General features: G+C 42.0%; 1 protein-coding gene and 3 long non-coding RNA genes across 4 annotated transcripts; 1 reads left to right on the top strand and 3 right to left on the bottom strand.

The window, feature by feature from the left end:
* Window positions 1-4350: 4350 nt before the first annotated feature.
* On the top strand, window positions 4351-6581 carry LOC121874948. Its single transcript, XR_006090517.1, has 2 exons — window positions 4351-4567; window positions 6125-6581. It is a non-coding gene; the product is annotated as an uncharacterized LOC121874948 (long non-coding RNA).
* Window positions 6582-8284: 1703 nt separating this feature from the next.
* On the bottom strand, window positions 8285-11033 carry LOC121874946. Its single transcript, XR_006090514.1, has 2 exons — window positions 10913-11033; window positions 8285-8950 (listed from the first exon to the last, which is right to left on the bottom strand). It is a non-coding gene; the product is annotated as an uncharacterized LOC121874946 (long non-coding RNA).
* Window positions 11034-14613: 3580 nt separating this feature from the next.
* On the bottom strand, window positions 14614-16323 carry LOC121874945. Its single transcript, XR_006090513.1, has 2 exons — window positions 16107-16323; window positions 14614-15229 (listed from the first exon to the last, which is right to left on the bottom strand). It is a non-coding gene; the product is annotated as an uncharacterized LOC121874945 (long non-coding RNA).
* Window positions 16324-17636: 1313 nt separating this feature from the next.
* LOC121874944 lies at window positions 17637-19216 on the bottom strand. The gene is made up of 2 exons (XM_042379305.1): window positions 19199-19216; window positions 17637-18391 (listed from the first exon to the last, which is right to left on the bottom strand). Exon 2 carries the CDS (start codon window positions 18381-18383, stop codon window positions 18006-18008), a length of 378 nt encoding a protein of 125 aa, XP_042235239.1. The 5' UTR covers window positions 18384-18391; window positions 19199-19216; the 3' UTR covers window positions 17637-18005.
* Between the last annotated feature and the right edge of the window lie 2518 nt (window positions 19217-21734).

Genomic DNA, 21734 nt, shown 5'->3' with positions numbered 1-21734 from the left:
CACACACACACACACACACACACACACACTACTAGTACTACTTTGGTGTCACTCGGAATCGAGTATGACGATCATCCAGCTATGATACAATTATATGAGTTATTAAGGATGTCACCAAGGTTGGTGAGATCTGAGGTGACTAGTGAGACCGATACATGACTGGCAGGGTCGTCCACAGATGTTGCATGTATGGAGGGCTACATCTAGTGCGGGAGGGGTGGCGGCAGCGACTTTGTTTTGTTGGTGCATGTCTGCCTCGGTATGTGGTTGGTCTAACTCGAAAGTATTGACACCTTCTCGTGTGGTGATCCTCCAAGCGTAACGGTGTGGAGTAATCGTCTCCCAGGTGAGGGGGTCGATTTGGCACTTTTCAGGTTTGTCTTAAGACTATCCTTATACCTTTTCAGTTGCGCGCCAGCGTTACGTTTACTATTCCTTAGGTGACTGTAAAGTAGCTTATTTGGCAGTCTTCTGTCGTTCATGCGGGTAACATGGCCAATCCAACGTAGTTGTTCATTGATAATGGAAGCCTCGATACTCCTACAGTTGGTGTCAGCGAGAATACTTACATTTATAATCTTGTCTTCCCAGCGAACTCAGAGGATGGAAAGTAGACTACGTTGGTTAAAGTTTTTGCGTGCCTTAAGGTGCCTCCTGTATGTGACCCATGTTTCGCTCTCATATAGAAAGATAGGCAGGACCACTGCTCTATTATACGTGGTGCTTTGTGAATAATTTCAGCTCCCTACAACTGAAGACACGGGTACGGAGTCAGCCAAAGGCTTGAGATGCATATATGACACGATGTTCAATCTTTTCATCGATGTCCGCAGTGGCGGACAGTTGGGAGCTGTGATACTGAAAGTGGGTAACATTAGAGAGGGTAGTAACGTAAAGGTGGACAGATGGTGGTGTGGCTCAGTCAATGGGCAGGCTGGAAGAGAATATGAGTCTTACGTACATTCATCTCAAGACCGAAGTTTTCATACGCACCAGAGAAGGTGTTCAGGATCTCCTGTAGATCGCGTTCAGCGTGAGCGACGAGGGTGAGGTCGTCTGCATACTGAAGTTCAGTATTGAAAGCTGAAGACACCTTTGTTCCTGCCTGGAGTCGTCTTATGATGAAAAGACCCTTCATCCGGTACTGGATGTCCACCCCGCCAGAAAAATTGGCACTGACACAAGATAAGGAAGGCAACCAAGAAAATGGAAAAGGGAGTTGGTGCCAGTACACACCCTTGTTTTACGAATGTTTAGATGGGGAAGAACTCATACTGGGTGACATTGTACAAGACACTGCCGTTCATACCATCGGGGAATTGCCTCACAATGGTGAAGAATTTTGGTGGGCAGCGAAAACGGCTGAGAGTCCGTTAGAGGACTTCCCTGTTGACCGAGTCGAAGGCCTTGGTTATGTCAATGAAGGCCATGTTCGGGTCACGTAGCTGTTCTGTGCACTTTTCCTACAACTCGCGAGCAGCAAAGATCATGTCAGTGGTGCTGCGTGATGGTCTAAAACCACATTGAGTTTCTGGGAGGAAGTTTTTCGCCTCAGGAAGAAGTCTCTTTAGGAGGACTCGGACGATAATCTTGCCAGCTACGGAGAGCAGCGGTATCCCGTGGTAGTTGCCACAGTATGACCGGTCTCCCTTTTTCTTATAAATATTGACGATGGAGCTTTGGGGATTTCCTCCTTTTCTCATATATTCTCCGGGAGAGAGTGGAGACGGCTGGTAAGCAGAGGTCCTTCTGGGTTATACACCTCGGCTGGGATTCCATCAGGCCCTGAGGCTTTGTTACTTTTCATCTGCTTGATGGCAGTATCCACCTCATCCAGAGATGGAGGATAGCTGAGATGGGTCAGCTCTGGATGCTGAGGCACCTACTGGGTCTACTGGGTAGTCAGGACATCCAAATAGGTGTTTCGGTTGAGCAACGAATGGTAGTGCTCTTTCCAGTGCTGAAGGAAGCCTTCTTCGTGTTTAATTAGGGAGTTATCTTTGGATGAGCGTAGGGGGCTGCGCCATAAGTGATTGGCTCATAAAATGTTTAAGTGGAATTAAAAAATTCGCGTAACTTGTGCTGATCTGCAAGATTTTTTGTTCCCATTCTTTATTTGTCAACCATTCGTTCTTAAGATTGCGTAGTTCGCGCTGGGCTGCCTCTTTCCTTTTTTGGAAAGTATTAACTTTGATCCAAGACTAAGGGTTCTCAGGCAGCCACTTAAAGCAGCACGCTTATCATTGATAAGTACGCTGATTTCCGGGTCATTTTCATGTAACCAGTCCTGGTGTATTCCTTCTATCTGGCAGAGGTCTTTCTGCAGTATTTTGTCATGACAGAGTCAACAATACCCCATTCGGCACTGTTATTTGGGTTGTTTGTTGTCGGGTTGTTTATCAGTCCATGTTCAGGCTCCTCTCTGAAAGCATGTCCTACCGCTGGATTCTCCAGACGCTTAGTGTTAAAACCTCTTCTGGAGGCTTGCTGCCTTCTCCATGTTGGGGCGACGTGAAGTGAGAGCTTGGCTCTGACGAGCCGATGATCAGTGTCACAGTGGTCTGAGCCACGATTGGCTTGGGTGACGAGGACATCTCGGCAATCTCTTTCTCTGCCAATGATGTAGTCAATGAGATGTCAGTGTTTGCATCCTAAGTGTTACCACGAACCCCTGAACTTCTCAGCCTCCCTAAACAAGGCATTGGTGATAGTAAAGTTTTGTGAAGCACACTTGCTGAGGAGGAGTAGGCAGTTTGGATTATAGTTGCCTAGTCCATATGTCAGCATCTCTGCCAACTCTGGCATTAAAGTTACCTAGGAGCACAACCTAATCTTATAAGGGATAGAGGTTAGCGCTCTGTCAAGGTCGGCGTAAAATATGACATGACGTGAGTGATTCAGTGGGACTTGGGCGTCATGAGGCGCTCGTTCATCCCAACAGGCATTTTAGTTAGCCTGTGTAGGATGCATGGCGGATCGCAGTCACCTTTATCAATGTGGTTTCTCACCGTAGAAGGTTTGTTCTTCCAGAAGAATGTATGGCCAGATCCCCGTTCTGTGAGTCGACCCTCGTCTGGGAGCCGGGACTCACTAATTGCTTCTATGTTGATGTTATACCTAGCCAGTACTTTTGCCACAAGGGCGGTTCTTCTTTCAGGACGCTCATTTGTGCCAATATACAAAAGGGTCCTGACATTCCATGCAGCGACCATAAGAGGTTGTATAGTTTGCTTTTGTTTTGATACGTGATTATGATTGTGTTTTCGACCTAGTAAAGATGAACTTGCTGGGTGCGGTTGTCCAGACAGACTGGTTCTATGGCAGTCTGTGTTTAGGGCACCTTATAGAGCCCCCTCTCCCCTTGTGGGGTGAGCAGAGTGGCTCCTCGAAAGGGGTCGCACAGACAGGAACGGATTGCACTGCTGCCTAGATCCCAGTGCATAAACGTCCATCTAATCTATGCCACAAATGTGCTGAGTGTTAACTAGAGACTCCTGTCAATCATCTTTGCCTGTCCCCGTCGCCATGGGACTTTTGGGGGTATTAGGCTCTTCATGATGATTAATATTATGAGGTGAATGATGGCCGTGTGTCAGTTGATTTATGTATGTGAGGCAGGAACGCAGGTTGAAACCACACATCTTTGCCCTCCCCTTTTCCTGATCCAGTGGTGCAAGTGTTGCAGCGACTTGGGAGAGGGAGAGTTGCAATGGACTGCCGATAGCCTAGTTTGTTGGGTTTCGTCTTTGTAGCCTGTCCATCATGCATTGCCTACGTCCGCTGGTGTAGTAGTTGGGTTCCCATGGTGGTCACATCTTACACCAATGCCGCTGTTGGCCTCTTATTGGAGCCCTGTAAGCATGTCTGCCTGATGCGGGGCTCCACAGCAGATTTTTCGTTCCGGGCAGTGGTTGGTAGGCGCTAGGACACACACACACACATTTGGCTGACAACAGACGATCTTAGTGAGCATAGAGAGAACCCTGTACACAAGAGGCTCAGTCCATGAAACGATATAAAGCAGAAAGTAAGAATTAAACTTACAACACTTTGAGGAGAGAGACAAAGATAGAAGTGTAAACAACAGTAGAGAGAGAGAGAGAGAGAGAGAGAGAGAGAGAGAGAGAGAGAGAGAGAGAGAGAGAGAGAGAGATGAACTCATCTTACAGTAATCTCTGGTGATTCTGTTCTCGTACATTTACATTCACAAAAACATCAACACAGAATGTTAATCCACATCTCCCTTCTCCCTCGTCTCATCCCTCCACCTGGCGACGACTTCCATCCATTATCTTATTAATATTAACACTTTATAACCATCAACATGAAGTGAAAGTTTCTTTACTTTATTTTTAAAGTAATAAGTGATGTTAAAAGTTTACTTAAGGTTGATATAGAGGTGAGTGGAGGAAGTAGTGTGTTAGGTGAGAGAGTGAGAATCAAGGGGTTGGGAGGAGCTCCAGATGTTGCCTTCACTGTTTTAGTGATCAGATCATAACAAACTTGTTGATATATAAGCCAGCTTCATCTACCTGCTGTTATCAGGTGTGTCTCACCAGCCACTCAGGTGAGACGTCTCCAACCTCTCGCCACAAGTACACTCTAACTTGTACCTAACAAGAACTACAACACAAGTACACTCTAACTTGTACCTAACAAGTACTACAACACAAGTACACTCTAACTTGTACCTAACAAGTACTACAACACAAGTACACTCTAACTTGTACCTAACAAGTACTACAACACAAGTACACTCTAACTTGTACCTAACAAGTACTACAACACAAGTACACTCTAACTTGTACCTAACAAGTACTACAACACAAGTACTACAACACAAGTACACTCTAACTTGTACCTAACAAGTACTACAACACAAGTACACTCTAACTTGTACCTAACAAGTACTACAACACAAGTACACTCTAACTTGTACCTAACAAGTACTACAACACAAGTACTCTCTAACTTGTACCTAACAAGTACTACAACACAAGAACACTCTAACATAGTTTCACTGTCATGTTCTTATGTGTTGTTAATCTTTCACTCACACAAATATTCACTGATGTAGTTGTTCCCCCTGTGTTTGTACAGGTGGAACAAACATAGGTGGAACAAACACAGGGGGAACAAACACAGGTGGAACAAACACAGGTGGAACAAACATAGGTGGAACAAACACAGGGGGAACAAACATAGGTGGAACAAACACAGGTGGAACAAACACAGGTGGAACAAACACAGGTGGAACAAACAAAGGTGGAACAAACACAGGTGGAACAAACACAGGTGGAACAAACACAGGTGGAACAAACACAGGAAATAAACACAGGTGGAATAAACACAGGTGGGAAATAAACACAGGTGGAACAAACACAGGTGAACAAACACAGGTGGAACAAACACAGGTGGAATAAAACACAGGTGGAACAAAACACAGGTGGAACAAAACACAGGAAATAAACATAGTGGAACAAAACACAAGTGAAATCAAACATAGGGTGGGAAATCAAACATAGGTGAAAACAAATACAGGTGGAAACAAACAATAGTGGGAAACAAAACACAGGAACAAACATAGGTGAATAAAACACAGGTGGGAAATAAAAACATAGGTGAACAAAACACAGGTGGAACAAACACAGGTGAACAAACACAGGTGGAACAAAAAACAGGTGGGAACAAAACATAGGACAAACACAGGTGGAAATAAAACACAGGTGGGGACAAACACAGGTGGAAATAAACACAGGTGGAACAAAAACAGGTGGAACAAAACATAGGTGGAACAAGCACAGGTGGAACAAAACACAGGTGAACAAACACAGGTGGAAATGTGCACAGGTGAACAAAACACAGGTGAACAAACACAGGTGGCAAGGCAAGAGTTTGTATTCAGTTGTTGTCATAAATTATTAATATTACATATAATTGATTTTAAAGAGATATGAAGAGAGAGAGAGAGAGAGAGAGAGAGAGAGAGAGAGAGAGAGAGAGAGAGAGAGAGAGAGAGAGAGAATCCTCCCAAATATTGACAAATTACTCCCGCAACAACAACAAAATCTCCTTCATAAACAAACACACAACAAGCACTTAATTACCTTCTCCATACCAACAGAGTCACCAACCAATCACCAAGCGCCTACAATGATGAAGAAGGAATCACCAACCACCAGCATCACCGGACTTGTTAACATTTTTCTCCTGCTGCTCATTACCATAGGACACGTCACCTCGTCCCCAGTACCCCAGGATGAGAACACACGCTCAGGACGTCTTATATTACCTGTGACAATACCACTCACTAATAATGTCTTACCTGCACCAGTCCAGCCGCCGTTCAATCTGTTTAATCCGACTCTCAATATCGTGACTGCTGCAGGGACTTTTACTCCTTGTCTACCGAATATCCTTTGCCCCGTTTAAGACTGAGGAGGGAAGGAGACGTGTGTGTGTGTGTGTTGAGTCAGTTGTTGAGTCAGTTGTTGAGTCAGTTATTGAGTCAGTTGTTAAGTCAGTTATTGAGTCAATTGGTGGGTTGTGTAACTTAAAAATGAAATAAAAATTAAAATCGATAATGTAATTAATTTAAATATATGAACTGGAATAAAATAAATATTTCTTAACCATAAAATGTATTATTGCTTCAACTAACTGTAAACACCTGTCCTATGACCCCTGTTGGACCCATTACCTGAGAGAGAGAGAGAGAGAGAGAGAGAGAGAGAGAGAGAGAGAGAGAGAGAGAGAGAGAGATAAAACACAGGAGACATGAAAGACACAGCACACACACACACACACACACACACACACACACACACACACACGGACACACACGGACACACACACACACACACACATATATATATAATAAATATAGTAACATATTCAAGCCTTAATAACAGATAAAAGAACAAGAGAAAAGAAGAACGTTAACAAAAAAGAATGAAAGTAAAATTGAGAGATTATTTGCGTCCACTTTGTTGTGTGAATATTAAGTACGATAACAGTACCTGCCGAACTGTTGACGCAGGGGCAGACAACCTCAGTACCTTGTGAACGAAGTGATTGATGAAATAACGATCAGCCTACTACCTAGACACACACGGAGAGAGAGAGAGAGAGAGAGAGAGAGAGAGAGAGAGAGAGAGAGAGAGAGAGAGAGAGAGAGAGAGAGAGAGAGAGAGAGAGAGAGAGAGAGAGAGAGAGAGAGAGAGAGAGAGAGAGAGACATGATTTCTGCTATATATGGATAAGCTCAATAAATACACAGAACTTTCCTTAGTATACACATTTGCAAGTTTCCTCATATACAGATCGGTGAATTTTCGCCCCGAAGGTATACACATTGTGATGTATTAAATATTATGGGTTATACAGTAATCTCGCTGCTATAAATGACAACCCTACCTGTTCTACTGTAGGAACAGGTGTAATGATTGTGAAGGATGGTGATGTAGAGACCATGTTCTTCATTGTTATAGAGAAAGGTTAGTATTCTGTTTTCAAAAGATCGCACATAAGAATCTCTCAGAATTTAGACCAAGTTAGGATGATATGTGTTGATGTCTGGATGATATTACCTGTCTAGCGTTACTATACAGTGGATCCTTACTTACTGTAGAGAGGACTGACTGTAGTGTTGTGTAGCACTGTACCGAGACAGTTGTTGCCTCGTATGGAGAGGGAGAGAGTGAACAGATAGTGGTGTTAGAAGGAATTTTATTTATTTGATGAAAACTTGTATATTTTTTTTACCTGCGTCTTTATTATTTTCAATGGCTAATATTTGTGTAGTCACTCAAAAAATATCTATACAATATTGTGTTGAAAAAATATGACACAACGGACGAAGGATTTTGACAACCCTGACGAGACAACAGGAGTCACAGTGTTCATTGTGAAATTCATCGATCACCCCAAGTACAGATAGTTTTTGAGTGACTGTACTGTACATATTATTATTGTTGTAATTTTCTGCCCTTTCTTTCTTGTGGAGTGATAATTGTTTACCATAATTCTTATTTATTTATATTTCTCGAGGGATACAGTTGTATAAGTAATTGTTCACAGACTGGTGCTGCTTTAGTGTTACCAGTGGTCTAACGCTCACAACTCTCTTTCTTCACTCGCCTAAGAATAATTAGAGAGCTGAGGGTAAAAAAGTTCCGTTGGAGTGTTATTCGTTACAGCTGGGCCATATTACAGGTATCAGATCAATTCGTGTGATGAGTCAACCTGGGTTACAGTTCATGGGTTAGAAATTATAAACATATAACATTATTTATTATTATTTATTTTGTGTTTACTTTTGACTAGTTTACTGTTTGGTAAATTAACAATGGCTTATGGAGGTCTAATCAATTTTGACTTCAAAGTGAATCAATGATGAGTTCAAGTTGAATTATATGAATCTATCTCGAAACTACAGTGGAACAACAGCAAACAACGTTAAGTCAATCGTTATTACAACAGAAAAACAAAAGGTAGATCACCAACAACAGAAAACAAAAGGCAGGTCACCAACAACAGCAAAACAAAAGGCAGGTCACCAACAACAGAAAACAAAAGGTAGATCACCAACAACAGCAAAACAAAAGGTAGATCACCAACAACAGACTACTTCTTCCCGCCACATGTTCCAGTAAGGGCACAGACTATGAAGCCACTTCCATCAGCGTTATTCACTTGGAACAGTGTGAGAGCTGGAGGTTGGGTTGTAGTCACTGTTCCTGTGGCTGGTGCTACTGTAGTTGTAGTTGTTGTAGCTGGGATAATTCCAAATTGGAGAAAGCGTCCTTGACGGTTGTTGGGCTGCGGGAGGGGGGAGGACGACACCCCGTGTCCAGCGAGGGCGATCACCAAGATGAAGACCAGCAGGGTGGAGGTCAGAGTGGCAGGGGTCTTCATGGTGGTGTTGGTTGGCTGGTTGGTTGGTTAGAGGTCTGGCTGGTGGAAGGAGAGATGACATATTTAGTTACGTTCTAATGTGTGTGTGTGTGTGTGTGTGTGTGTGTGTGTGTGTGTGTGTGTGTGTGTGTGAGTGTGTGTGTGTGTGTGTGTGTGTGTGAGTGTAACCCCATTATATAACTGTATATTTTTCAGTGTTTTGGCTATGTCCTTTCAGTAAACTGCTAATTATTATCATTATTATTATTATTATTATTATTATTATTATTAATATTATTATTATTATTATTATTATTATTATTATTATTATTATTATTATTATTATTATTAATATTATTATTATTATTAATATTATTATTATTGTTGTTGTGTGTGTTGTACTTTGAGTGTGTCCAACTACACACAAACTTCAATGGTCATGTACTTGTACAGTAACTGTGGATGGGAGAGCAAGTTGGCAAAAAAAAAGGTGACTATAATATTATGAAGTCGAGGATGTGTGAGTGTTTCGTGTCATGAATAAAGTGTTTGTAACTGTACACACAGAACCAAAGCCTGTGGAGCTGAAGATGGCAGATGTCTGCTTGTAAATGTGCAAGTCAGGAGGTGATGTTCGTGATGTGCTTCTTAAGAACACCGCAGCGTGTACTTGTTAGGTACAAGTTAGAGTGTACTTGTGTTGCAGTACTTGTTAGGTACAAGTTAGAGTGTACTTGTGTTGCAGTACTTGTTAGGTATAAGTTAGAGTGTACTTGTGTTGTAGTACTTGTTAGGTACAAGTTAGAGTGTACTTGTGTTGTAGTACTTGTTAGGTACAAGTTAGAGTGTACTTGTGTTGTAGTACTTGTTAGGTACAAGTTAGAGTGTACTTGTGTTGTAGTACTTGTTAGGTACACGTTAGAGTGTACTTGTGTTGTAGTACTTGTTAGGTACAAGTTAGAGTGTTCTTGTGTTGTAGTACTTGTTAGGTACACGTTAGAGTGTGTAATTTATAGGCTCTTAACAGGGCTGAGTTAAATTATTATAATGTTGTAGTGCTTATTGGGGTACAAGTTAAGTGTGCTTGTGTTGTGGTACTTGTTGGGTACAAGTTAGAGTGTACTTGTGTTGCAGTACTTGTTAGGTGCAAGTTAGGATGTACTTGTGTTGTAGTGCTTATTGGGTACAAGTTAGAGAGTGTACTTGTGTTGTAGTACTTGTTGAGTACAAGTTAGGGAATTGTGCTTATTGTTTGCAAGTGCTTGTTAAATTATAAGTTAAGTGCACTGTGTTCATTACTTGGAAGTTAAAGTGTACTTGTGTTGTAGTACTTATTAGGTACAAGTTAAGTTATTACTTAGCCTTGCCCAGTGTATTTAGGTATAAGGATTCTGATTATGCTTGTGTTATGAGTACTTGTTAGGTACAGTTAAGGAATGTGCTTGTGTTGTAGTACTCGTTGGGTACCAAGTTAGGTGTTCTTGTGTTGTAGTGCTCGTTATAGGTACAAGTTAGAGTGTACTTATGTTTGTAGTTCTTGTTGGGTACAAGTTAAGGTGTACTTGTGTTGTAGTTCTTCAGTGGGTACAAGTTAGAATTATTACTTGTGTTGTAGTACTTATTATTAGGTACAAGTTAAAGTGTTCTTAATGTTGCTTAATTAGCAACTTGGAAATTTAGATTCAAAATTATTACTTAATATTTGTAGTACTTATTTAAATTTTCTGGGATTAAAATTAATATATGTTGTAGTACTTATTGGGGTACAAATTCGGAATTATTAACTTGTGTTGTAGTACTTATTTAGAATTTCAATTGAAATTATTACTTGTGTTGTAGTACTTATTGATTTTAGGTTAGAATACTTCTTTTAATGTTTAGTAGTACTTGTTAGGTACAAGTTAGAGTGTACTTGTGTTGTAGTACTTGTTAGGTACAAGTTAGAGTGTACTTGTGTTGTAGTTCTTGTTAGGTACAAGTTAGAGTGTACTTGTGGCGAGAGGTTGGAGACGTCTCACCTGAGTGGCTGGTGAGACACACCTGATAACAGCAGGTAGATGAAGCTGGCTTATATATCAACAAGTTTGTTATGATCTGATCACTAAAACAGTGAAGGCAACATCTGGAGCTCCTCCCAACCCCTTGATTCTCACTCACTCACCTAACACACTACTTCCTCCACTCACCTCTATATCAACCTTAAGTAAACTTTTAACATCACTTATTACTTTAAAAATAAAGTAAAGAAACTTTCACTTCATGTTGATGGTTATAAAGTGTTAATATTAATAAGATAATGTGTGGAAGTCGTCGCCAGGTGGAGGGATGAGACGAGGGAGGGAAAGGAAGATAGAGAAAGAATGGAGACGAAGGAGAAGGGACGCCTCGTGATCCCTGCTCAGTGTGTCACTATTTGAGAGCAGATCTCTTGTTATTCTCGTCTCAGTTGACCTCTACTCCAATAGGTATTGAGTCAACAAGAGAATGAAACCAAAGTGACTATCATGGATCCAGTGAGTTGATAAGAACAATTGTCATACTATTGTTTATTATACGAATTGATCATCGTCATCATCATCATCATCATCATCATCATCATCATCATCATCATCATCATCATTATCACCATCATCATCATCATCATCATCATCATCATCATCATCATCATCATCATCACCACCATCTTCATCATCATCTTTATCATCATCATCATCATCATCATCATCATCATCATCACCATCATCATCATCATCATCACCATCATCATCATCAATACCATCATCACCACCATCATCATCATCATCATCATCATCATCACCATATCATCATCATCATCATCACCATACCATCAACACCATCATCATCATCATCATCATCATCATCACCACCATCATCATCATCATCATCATCATCATCACCACCATCATCATCATCATCATCTTCATCATCATCATCATCATCATCATCACTTCTATCATCATCATCATTATCATTAAGTCTGTTAGAGGTTATTAAACACGGCTATACTGGGGGGGACTGTACTGGGGACTGTACTGGGGACTGTACTGGGGGGACTGTACTCAAAATTGTACTGGGACTGTAAAATTGGGGACTGTACTGGGGGACTAAAATTGGGACTGTACTGGGGGACTGTACTAAAGGAACTGCACTGGGGACTGTACTGGGGACTGTACAGGGGACTGTACTGGGGGACTGCCTAGGGGACTGTACTGGGGCACTGTACTGGGGGACTGTACTGGGGACTGTACTGGGGACTGTACTGGGGACTGTACTGGGGCTGTACTGGGGGACTTCGTACTGGGGACTGTACTGGGGGAGGAATGTACTGGGGACTGTACTGGGGACTGTACTGGGGACTGTACTGGGGCACTGTAATTGGGGGACTGTAAATTGGGGACTGTACTGGGATCAAATTGGGACTGTACTGGGACTGTACTGGGGGAGGAAATGTACTGGGGACTGTACTGGGGACCAGCCTGTGGGACTGTACTGGGGGACTGTACTGGGGACTGTACTGGGACTGTACTGGGGACTGTACTGGGGACTGTACTGGGGACAGTACTGGGGGACTGCAAATTTAGGGGGACTGCACTGGGGGGACTGTACTGGGGGGGACTGTACTGGGGGGACTGTACCTGGGGGGACTGTACCTGGGGGGGGACCCACACACAGACGGAGAACTAAATGATTAAATGCCCAAAAGTATCTCATTACCTGTGTTTTAGGTGAACTAGTTATATATTTACCTGTACCTGTACCTGTAATTATACCTGTACCTGTAATTATACCTGTACCTATACTTATACCTGTACCTATACTTATACCTGTACTTATAATTATAAGTCGATGCCTAATAGACTAATAGAGACAAGATATATTTTATGAAAGCTATTACAGGAAGAGTCATTGAAAAGGTATAACTTACTAAAGGTTAAAGACAAAGTGTGAAGGAGTCATCTGCTTAAATACCATTGATGAAACAACTCGTCCTGATGCCCACGAACATAACTAACCCTTGGAGACTTATTAGTTGTGGTGATTAGAAAAGAAAACTCTTAAGTAGATAAGTGAAATGTATTTGGTTATTAATGAGTTGTAGAATAATTCCTTTAATTTAGTTTTTGGTGGAGTATTCGCCCGTTAACTTGTGATGGAAAATCGAATCCAAGTTGAGTGTGTGGTGGGTTATGATGCGTGGTTACAGACTAGTTGTGTGGCTGAAATGACACGAAAACGATCATGAGTTTTTGTTCTGTGATGTGAGCCAGTAGCTGTTTATGTGTTAAGGAGCCCCGATGATAGTAGGTGAGCCAGTAGCTGTTTATGTGTTAAGGAGCCCCGTTGATAGTAGGTGAGCCAGTAGCTGTTTATGTGTTAAGGAGCCCCGATGATAGTAGGTGAGCCAGTACTTGTGTATGTGTTAAGGAGCCCCGATGATAGTAGGTGAGCCAGTAGCTGTTTATGTGTTAAGGAGCCCCGATGATAGTAGGTGAGCCAGTACTTGTGTATGTGTTAAGGAGCCCCGATGATAGTAGGTGAGCCAGTACTTGTGTATGTGTTAAGGAGCCCCGATGATAGTAGGTGAGCCAGTAGCTGTTTATGTGTTAAGGAGCCCCGATGATAGTAGGTGAGCCAGTACTTGTGTATGTGTTAAGGAGCCCCGATGATAGTAGGTGAGCCAGTACTTGTGTATGTGTTAAGGAGCCCCGATGATAGTAGGTGAGCCAGTACTTGTGTATGTGTTAAGAAGCCCCGATGACAGTAAGAGTAATATAATGTTTCGATTTATTTAGCCACGTAAGAGTGAACTAAATTATATACGGGATTAGTTAAGAATTAGTGAATATTTATGATAAACGAAGGAAATAAAATAGAATCTGTCTCAAGTGAATAATCATGACCAATTTACTTTATAAACTTTGATTTCATACCAAATGTTAATATTTTTTGGTTTTGTAAAAGTATAATATTTTTTTACTTGTATCCTATGAGCCGGCACACCAGTCAAGTTTAGCTATACAGTGGATCCTTACTTACTGTAGAGAGGACTGACTGTAGTGTTGTGTAGCACTGTACCGAGACAGTTGTTGCCTCGTATGGAGAGGGAGAGAGTGAACAGATAGTGGTGTTAGAAGGAATTTTATTTATTTGATGAAAACTTGTATATTTTTTTTACCTGCGTCTTTATTATTTTCAATGGCTAATATTTGTGTAGTCACTCAAAAAATATCTATACAATATTGTGTTGAGAAAATATGACACAACGGACGAAGGATTTTGACAACCCTGACGAGACAACAGGAGCCACAGTGTTCATTGTGAAATTCATCGATCACCCCAAGTACAGATAGTTTTTGAGTGACTGTACTGTACATATTATTATTGTTGTAATTTTCTGCCCTTTCTTTCTTGTGGAGTGATAATTGTTTACCATAATTCTTATTTATTTATATTTCTCGAGGGATACAGTTGTATAAGTAATTGTTCACAGACTGGTGCTGCTTTAGTGTTACCAGTGGTCTAACGCTCACAACTCTCTTTCTTCACTCGCCTAAGAATAATTAGAGAGCTGAGGGTAAAAAAGTTCCGTTGGAGTGTTATTCACTACAGCTGGGCCATATTACAGGTATCAGATCAATTCGTGTGATGAGTCAACCTGGGTCACAGTTCATGGGTTAGAAATTATAAACATATAACATTATTTATTATTATTTATTTTGTATTTACATTTGACTAGTTTACTGTTTGGTAAATTAACAATGGCTTATGGAGGTCTAATCAATGATGAGTTCAAGTTGAATTTTATGAATCTATCTCGAAACTACAGTGGAACAACAGCAAACAACGTTAAGTCAATCGTTACTACAACAGCAAAACAAAAGGCAGGTCACCAACAACAGCAAAACAAAAGGCAGGTCACCAACAACAGCAAAACAAAAGGCAGGTCACCAACAACAGCAAAACAAAAGGTAGATCACCAACAACAGACTACTTCTTCCCGCCACATGTTCCACCAAGGGCACAGACTATGAAGCCACTTCCATCAGCGTTATTCACTTGGAACAGTGTGAGAGCTGGAGGTTGGGTTGTAGTCACTGTTCCTGTGGCTGGTGCTACTGTAGTTGTAGTTGTTGTAGCTGGGATAATTCCAAATTGGAGAGGGCGTCCTTGACGGTTGTTGGGCTGCGGGAGGGGGGAGGACGACACCCCGTGTCCAGCGAGGGCGATCACCAAGATGAAGACCAGCAGGGTGGAGGTCAGAGTGGCAGGGGTCTTCATGGTGGTGTTGGTTGGCTGGTTGGTTGGTTAGAGGTCTGGCTGGTGGAAGGAGAGATGACACATTTAGTTACGTGTTAATGTGTGTGTGTGTGTGTGTGTGTGTGTGTGTGTGTGTGAAGTAACCCCATTATATAACTGTATATTTTTCAGTGTTTTGGCTGCCATGTCCTTTCAGTAAACTGCTAATTATTATTATTATTATTATTATTATTATTATTATTATTATTATTATTATTATTATTATTATTATTATTATTATTATTATTATTATTATTATTATTATTATTATTATTATTATTGTTGTTGTGTGTGTTGTACTTTGAGTGTGTCCAACTACACACAAACTTCAATGGTCATGTACTTGTACAGTAACTGTGGATGGGAGAGCAAGTTGGCAAAAAAAAAGGTGACTATAATATTATGAAGTCGAGGATGTGTGAGTGTTTCGTGTCATGAATAAAGTGTTTGTAACTGTACACACAGAACCAAAGCCTGTGGAGCTGAAGATGGCAGATGTCTGCTTGTAAATGTGCAAGTCAGGAGGTGATGTTCGTGATGTGCTTGTTAAGAACACCGCAGCGTGTACTTGTTAGGTACAAGTTAGAGTGTACTTGTGTTGCAGTACTAGTTAGGTACAAGTTAGAGTGTACTTGTGTTGCAGTACTTGTTAGGTATAAGTTAGAGTGTACTTGTGTTGTAGTACTTGTTAGGTACAAGTTAGAGTGTTCTTGTGTTGTAGTACTTGTTAGGTACACGTTAGAGTGTACTTGTGTTGTAGTACTTGTTAGGTACAAGTTAGAGTGTACTTGTGTTGTAGTACTTGTTAGGTACAAGTTAGAGTGTACTTGTGTTGTAGTACTTGTTAGGTACAAGTTAGAGTGTACTTGTGGCGAGAGGTTGGAGACGTCTCACCTGAGTGGCTGGTGAGACACACCTGATAACAGCAGGTAGATGAAGCTGGCTTATATATCAACAAGTTTGTTATGATCTGATCACTAAAACAGTGAAGGCAACATCTGGAGCTCCTCCCAACCCCTTGATTCTCACTCTCTCACCTAACACACTACTTCCTCCACTCACCTCTATATCAACCTTAAGTAAACTTTTAACATCACTTATTACTTTAAAAATAAAGTAAAGAAACTTTCACTTCATGTTGATGGTTATAAAGTGTTAATATTAATAAGATAATGGATGGAAGTCGTCGTCAGGTGGAGGGATGAGACGAGGGAGAAGGGAGATGTGGATTAACATTCTGTGTTGATGTTTTTGTGAATGTAAATGTACGAGAACAGAATCACCAGAGATTACTGTAAGATGAGTTCATCTCTCTCTCTCTCTCTCTCTCTCTCTCTCTCTCTCTCTCTCTCTCTCTCTCTCTCTCTCTCTCTATCTTTGTCTCTCTCCTCAAAGTGTTGTAAGTTTAATTCTTACTTTCTGCTTTATATCTTGTCATGGACTGAGCCTCTTGTGTACAGGGTTCTCTCTATGCTCACTAAGATCGTCTGTTGTCAGCCAAATGTTTGCGTGTGTGTGTGTGTGTGTGTGTGTGTCTAACTAGGGGAGAGGAGGTGGGTTGAGTTTGAGTATATAATTTGTAGAAGAGAGAAGTCAAGTCAACATAAGTCAGGTCATTTGGTAGGTCAACTCAACACAGGTCATCTAGTAGGTGATCGTAATAGAGGTCAGGTCATTTGGTAGGTCAAGTCAATTTAGGTCAGGTCATTTGGTAGGTCAAGTCAACATAGGTGAGGTCATTTGGTAGGTCAAGTCTATATAGGTCAGGTCATTTGGTAGGTCAAGTCAATATAGGTCAGGTCTTTTGGTAGGTCAAGTCAATATAGGTCAGGTCATTTGGTAGGTCAAGTCAATATAGGTGAGGTCATTTGGGGTCATCGCCAATAAAACACATATTTTTTTTTAATTTGCCTTTATTATTAAGGTGTTCATCATCTGACCTGTGATGTGTAGAGGAGGAGGAGGAGGGAAGAAAGGAGGGAAGAGGTAGCAAAAGAATAAAATATAAATGAAGAAAGTTAGGGAGAAAGAGAGACTACCAGGTAAAGGTAGGAACAATTGATGGAAGATAATAATAGAAGTATGAAGATTACAGGTGGAAGGAAGGGAAGATAACATAGGGTGGGTGAGTTGTGGAAGTCAGGGCTAACCAAAGGGGACATTACAAAGGTACTCAAACTATCCAATCAGAAGCGAACTCGTACCAATAGTTTTAAATTAGACAAATTTAGATTTCGGCGCGAAATGTGTTTGGAAATAGAGTAGTGGACGCGTGGAACAAGTTACCAAATAGCATCATTAACTTGAATACGCTGGATAGTTTCAAACATAGGTTGGATGGATATATGAGTAATAGGGGTTGGGTGTAAATGGGACTGCCTAGTATGGGTCAATAGGTCCGCTGCGGTTTCCTCCATTCTTATGTTCTTATGTAAGGGGGAGATTAAAGGTTGGGGGTTGGGGAGGGTGACAACAACAGCTGACCATCACTCTCACCACAAACCTTCACCTCAACTTTCCACAAGCTTGTTAGTGAACGATTTGGAGAACGTCTGAGGCTGTTGCTTGCTCGTGCTGGCGCTGTGTGAACGGCATGTTGACGCCATAGAAGATGAGTATTCCAGACACAGACGAGGGATGGAGATTAGGATGCGTCAGACACTAATGATGGCGCTGCTCTTATGGTAGGAGAACATTCCTCGTGAGGAAGATATGGATGAAGGCAGGAGACAGCAGCAGGGGTGGGGACCACACACACACACACAGCTGTGGTCATTCCCTGAAGACAAGGAATTATGACTCGTCGGGGATCTGGCCGAAGCCGGCGTTGGAGGACTGGTAGAGTGACTCAGCCTGGTCACAGGGTAAGGCCTCCTGAGGATGGGTACAGACCAGGTACTCCTGACTGAACACCGTCTGGTTCCCACAGATGAAGGAGAACTGGTTGACCTCCAGCACGGTGGCGCCCTCCTCGTCATACACGGGTTCACACACGTGGAAGATGCGACACGCGTTGGCCACGTCGGCATAGTAGCCGTAGGCGCGGTTGGCACAGTCGAAGGTCTGGGAGGCGTCCTGACCCAGGATCTCCAAGTAGCCGTCTGGGAGCTGGTAGGCCATCCTGGCGGAGGCGACAGTGGCGAGGCACAAGAGGGCGGCGGCGACCTTCATGATGTTGTCTGAGGGAGGAGTTGGTTTTCACATGTTAGTTTCTCTCTCTCTGTCTACATACACCTTAAACCTAACCTAACCTAACCTAACGACGACCCAGCAGAAGTAAACATTATTTCTTAACTTCGCTAATTAGCTGTATGAGAGCCGGCCTGACACTGTACACATGAAGCGCTGGTGTGTGTGTAAGACTGAGCCGAGATCATACACAGGACTAATTTACGTGTTCAGGAAGGTCAGTAACGAGAGATGACAGATGCTTCAACCAATGCTTATATGAGTACAAATAATAAATCACAATTCCTTAAATGGAGGCATAATATTAAGCCGAATGCTTCTGTGACTGCAAGCACATCCAGTAGATATGTAAAATGTAAGGAATATTGAAGGAATAAATACGAAATAAGTACTTGTGTGATTACAAACATTAAGTGCTTGTAAGATTGCGTGTTGACTGTAACAAATATCACGGTAAGTGTTTGCATGGAAAGTTTAGATAAGTACTTGCTTGAATAAGAGGAACATGCTGTAAGGACCTCAGGTGATTGCAAGCACAAATGAAGTGTTTTCTCTAGAGTTTCAATCACAAGATAAGCGGTTGGATACATAGAGGCAAATGTGAGTGAGTGAGTGAGCGAATGAGTGAGTGAGCGGATGAGTGAGTGAGTGAGTGAGTGAGCGGATGAGTGAGTGAGTGAGTGAGTGAGCGGATGAGTGAGTGAGTGAGTGAGCGAATGAGTGAGTGCTTACCTACGATGGATTAGATCAGTGCTTGAGGAATACCTTAGTGGTTGTGGTTCTTACGTGTGACTTACCTGTAGTAGTGTAGACGAAGTTCTGACGTGAGTAGACGCTCAAACCTGTTTATATACTTGACACAACCATGACCTCCACCACCTACCAGCTGACCAGGATCCAACAACCTATCCGAACACCATAAAAATTGACCCATCCAATCAGTAGCGATTTTCTCTCACTTTGACTAATCCCACGATGATTTCCCTTCATTTTATTCATTCCAAAGCAAAAATTAAAGACCCCAATTCATGTGGATTTTGTAGCCAGGTGTTCGTTTAGGAGTGTGGAGTAAAGTCGAAGCCGTAGTCAGATCCACGCATCGAAATGAAAATATGGAAAGTAAAATGATACCTGAAGAATGGCCAGCCAAGGTGAGTTAAGTGGTTGTAGTATTATTGTTATTACTATTCTCGTCTTGAGGAGAGGCTTTAAGCACCTGTAATCAAATCTCAGGTAAACATGTAGTAAGGAGTGTTTGTTTACATAGTCGAAGAATCTTTTGTTATGACCTCACCTATAAACAAGGTCAATCAGAAGTGAGTTATCGGATCATTTTCTCCATGTTAGGTCAATCTGGGTCAAGGAGAAAATTATTATCTATCAGGTCATTGGGTAAGGTTAGGTCTAAGGCTCCTAGATAGTTAACGTCAATGCTACCGTAGATGAGGTCAATCTAGGTGTGTGTGTGTGTGTGTGTGTGTGTGTGTGAGTAAATGTATGCAGAACGATTAATAATTTACAGTTCACACACACACACACACACACACACTCATAAAAACACAAGTTAAATGCAAATTATCGTCCTTGACCAAAATATTAAGAAGGATCATTAAAACTTCTCTACCTGCTAACTCTCTACCTGTTAGGGAGAAGAGTGAAGGAAGGAACGAAGGGAGAATGGTGTGTGTGTGTGTGTGTGTGTGTGTGTGTGTGTGTGTGTGTGTGTGTGTGTGTGTGTGTGTGTGTGTGTGTGTGTGTGTGTGCTTTAACATAGGTAATCATGCTAATATGTCCATGTTTATTTGACCTTTCTCCACCCCTGCTCCTCCTCCTCCTCCTTCCCTTTACCTCTCCCCCTCCTCCCTCCCCTTTGCTATCCCTTTCATCCTCCTTCCTTCCATTCCGCCTCCCCTACTCTCTCCAGGAGTAGTAAGAGGATGGGGGGTTGTAATAAGGGGGTGTAGTAAAGGGAGTGTAGTAAGGAGTGTAAGGGGTGTGGGGGTGTAATGGGGTTGTAATGAGGGTGTAGTAAGGGGGTGTAATGAGGGTGTAGTAAGGGGTGTAGTAAGGGGTGTAATGAGAGTGTAGTAAGGGGTGTAGTAAGGGTGTAGTAAGGGAAGTATAGTAAGGGGTGTAGTAAGGGGTGTAGTAAGGGGTATGTGTAGTAAGCTCCCCATCTTCTATCAACACTTATGCATCAAACACACACACACACACACACACACACACACACACACACACACACACACACACACACACACATACACATATCTATAAATAAGAAAAACAAGAACAATAACAAAACAAGAATAAAAACAACACAAATAACTCACACCATCTCTTAATTTCCCTCACAACAAAACCAGACAAACACAAACAGACAAACACAAACAGACAAACAAAAAGAATTACTAACATATTAACCTTCAGTAACTCTCTACTACCAGTTGTTGAGAGGGGGTGGGGAAGAGGGCTAGGGTGAAGGGGGAAAGGGGAAGGAGTGATAAGGGAAGGTAGGGAGAGGGAAAGGGTGAAAGGGTTATATTTTGTGTTAAAAGGAAGGAAGGAAGGAAGGAAGGAAGGAAGGAAGGAAGGAAGGAAGGAAGGACATAGAATCCCTAGAAGGAATTCAGAGGAGAATGATAAGGCTAATCCAGGGCATCAGGAACCTTGAGTACAGGGACAGATTAAAGCATCTGAATTTGCATTCCCTCGAGAGACGTAGAGTGAGGGGCGATATAACCACGGTGTATAAATGGAGGTCAGGGCTAAACAAAGGGGAAGGAAGGAAGGAAGGAAGGAAGGAAGGAAGGAAGGAAGGAAGGAAGGAAGGAAGGAAGGAAGGAAGGGGAGGAAGGAAGGAAGGAAGGAAGGAAGGAGGAGGAAGGAAGGGAGGAAGGAAGGAAAGAAGGAAGGAGGAAGGAAGGAAGGAAGGAAGGGAGGAAGGAAGGAAGGAAGGAAGGAGGAGGAAGGGAAGGGAAGGAAGGAAGGAAGGAAGGAAGGAAGGAAGGCTTTTCGTGATAGGAGAATGAAAGTAAGAGGGAAGAAGGGAAGACGGAAACGAAAGAGAGAGAGAGAGGAGGAAGAGAGATAAGTGAGGGACAGTCAGGTACAGGTCAGAGGGACCTGGGAGAGGTCTTCGCCTGCTCACCTCAGGTCACTTTTACTTTCTGTTTACTGTCTGTCTGTCTGTCTGGTCTGTCTGTCTGTCTGTCTGTATGTATGTATGTATGTATGTATGTATGTATGTACTGTATGTATGTATGTACTGTATGTATGTATTAGCAGTTGCAGATATTGACTATGAGGCAACAGTCACTGAATGCCGCATAG

Source organism: Homarus americanus, unplaced genomic scaffold (assembly GCF_018991925.1).
Source record: "Homarus americanus isolate GMGI-L3 unplaced genomic scaffold, GMGI_Hamer_2.0 scaffold8593, whole genome shotgun sequence".
In the NCBI taxonomy this organism is placed as follows: Eukaryota; Metazoa; Arthropoda; class Malacostraca; order Decapoda; family Nephropidae; genus Homarus; species Homarus americanus.
The sequence above is the reverse complement of the archived record's forward strand: the minus strand, read 5'-3'. Positions and strand labels throughout refer to the sequence as shown.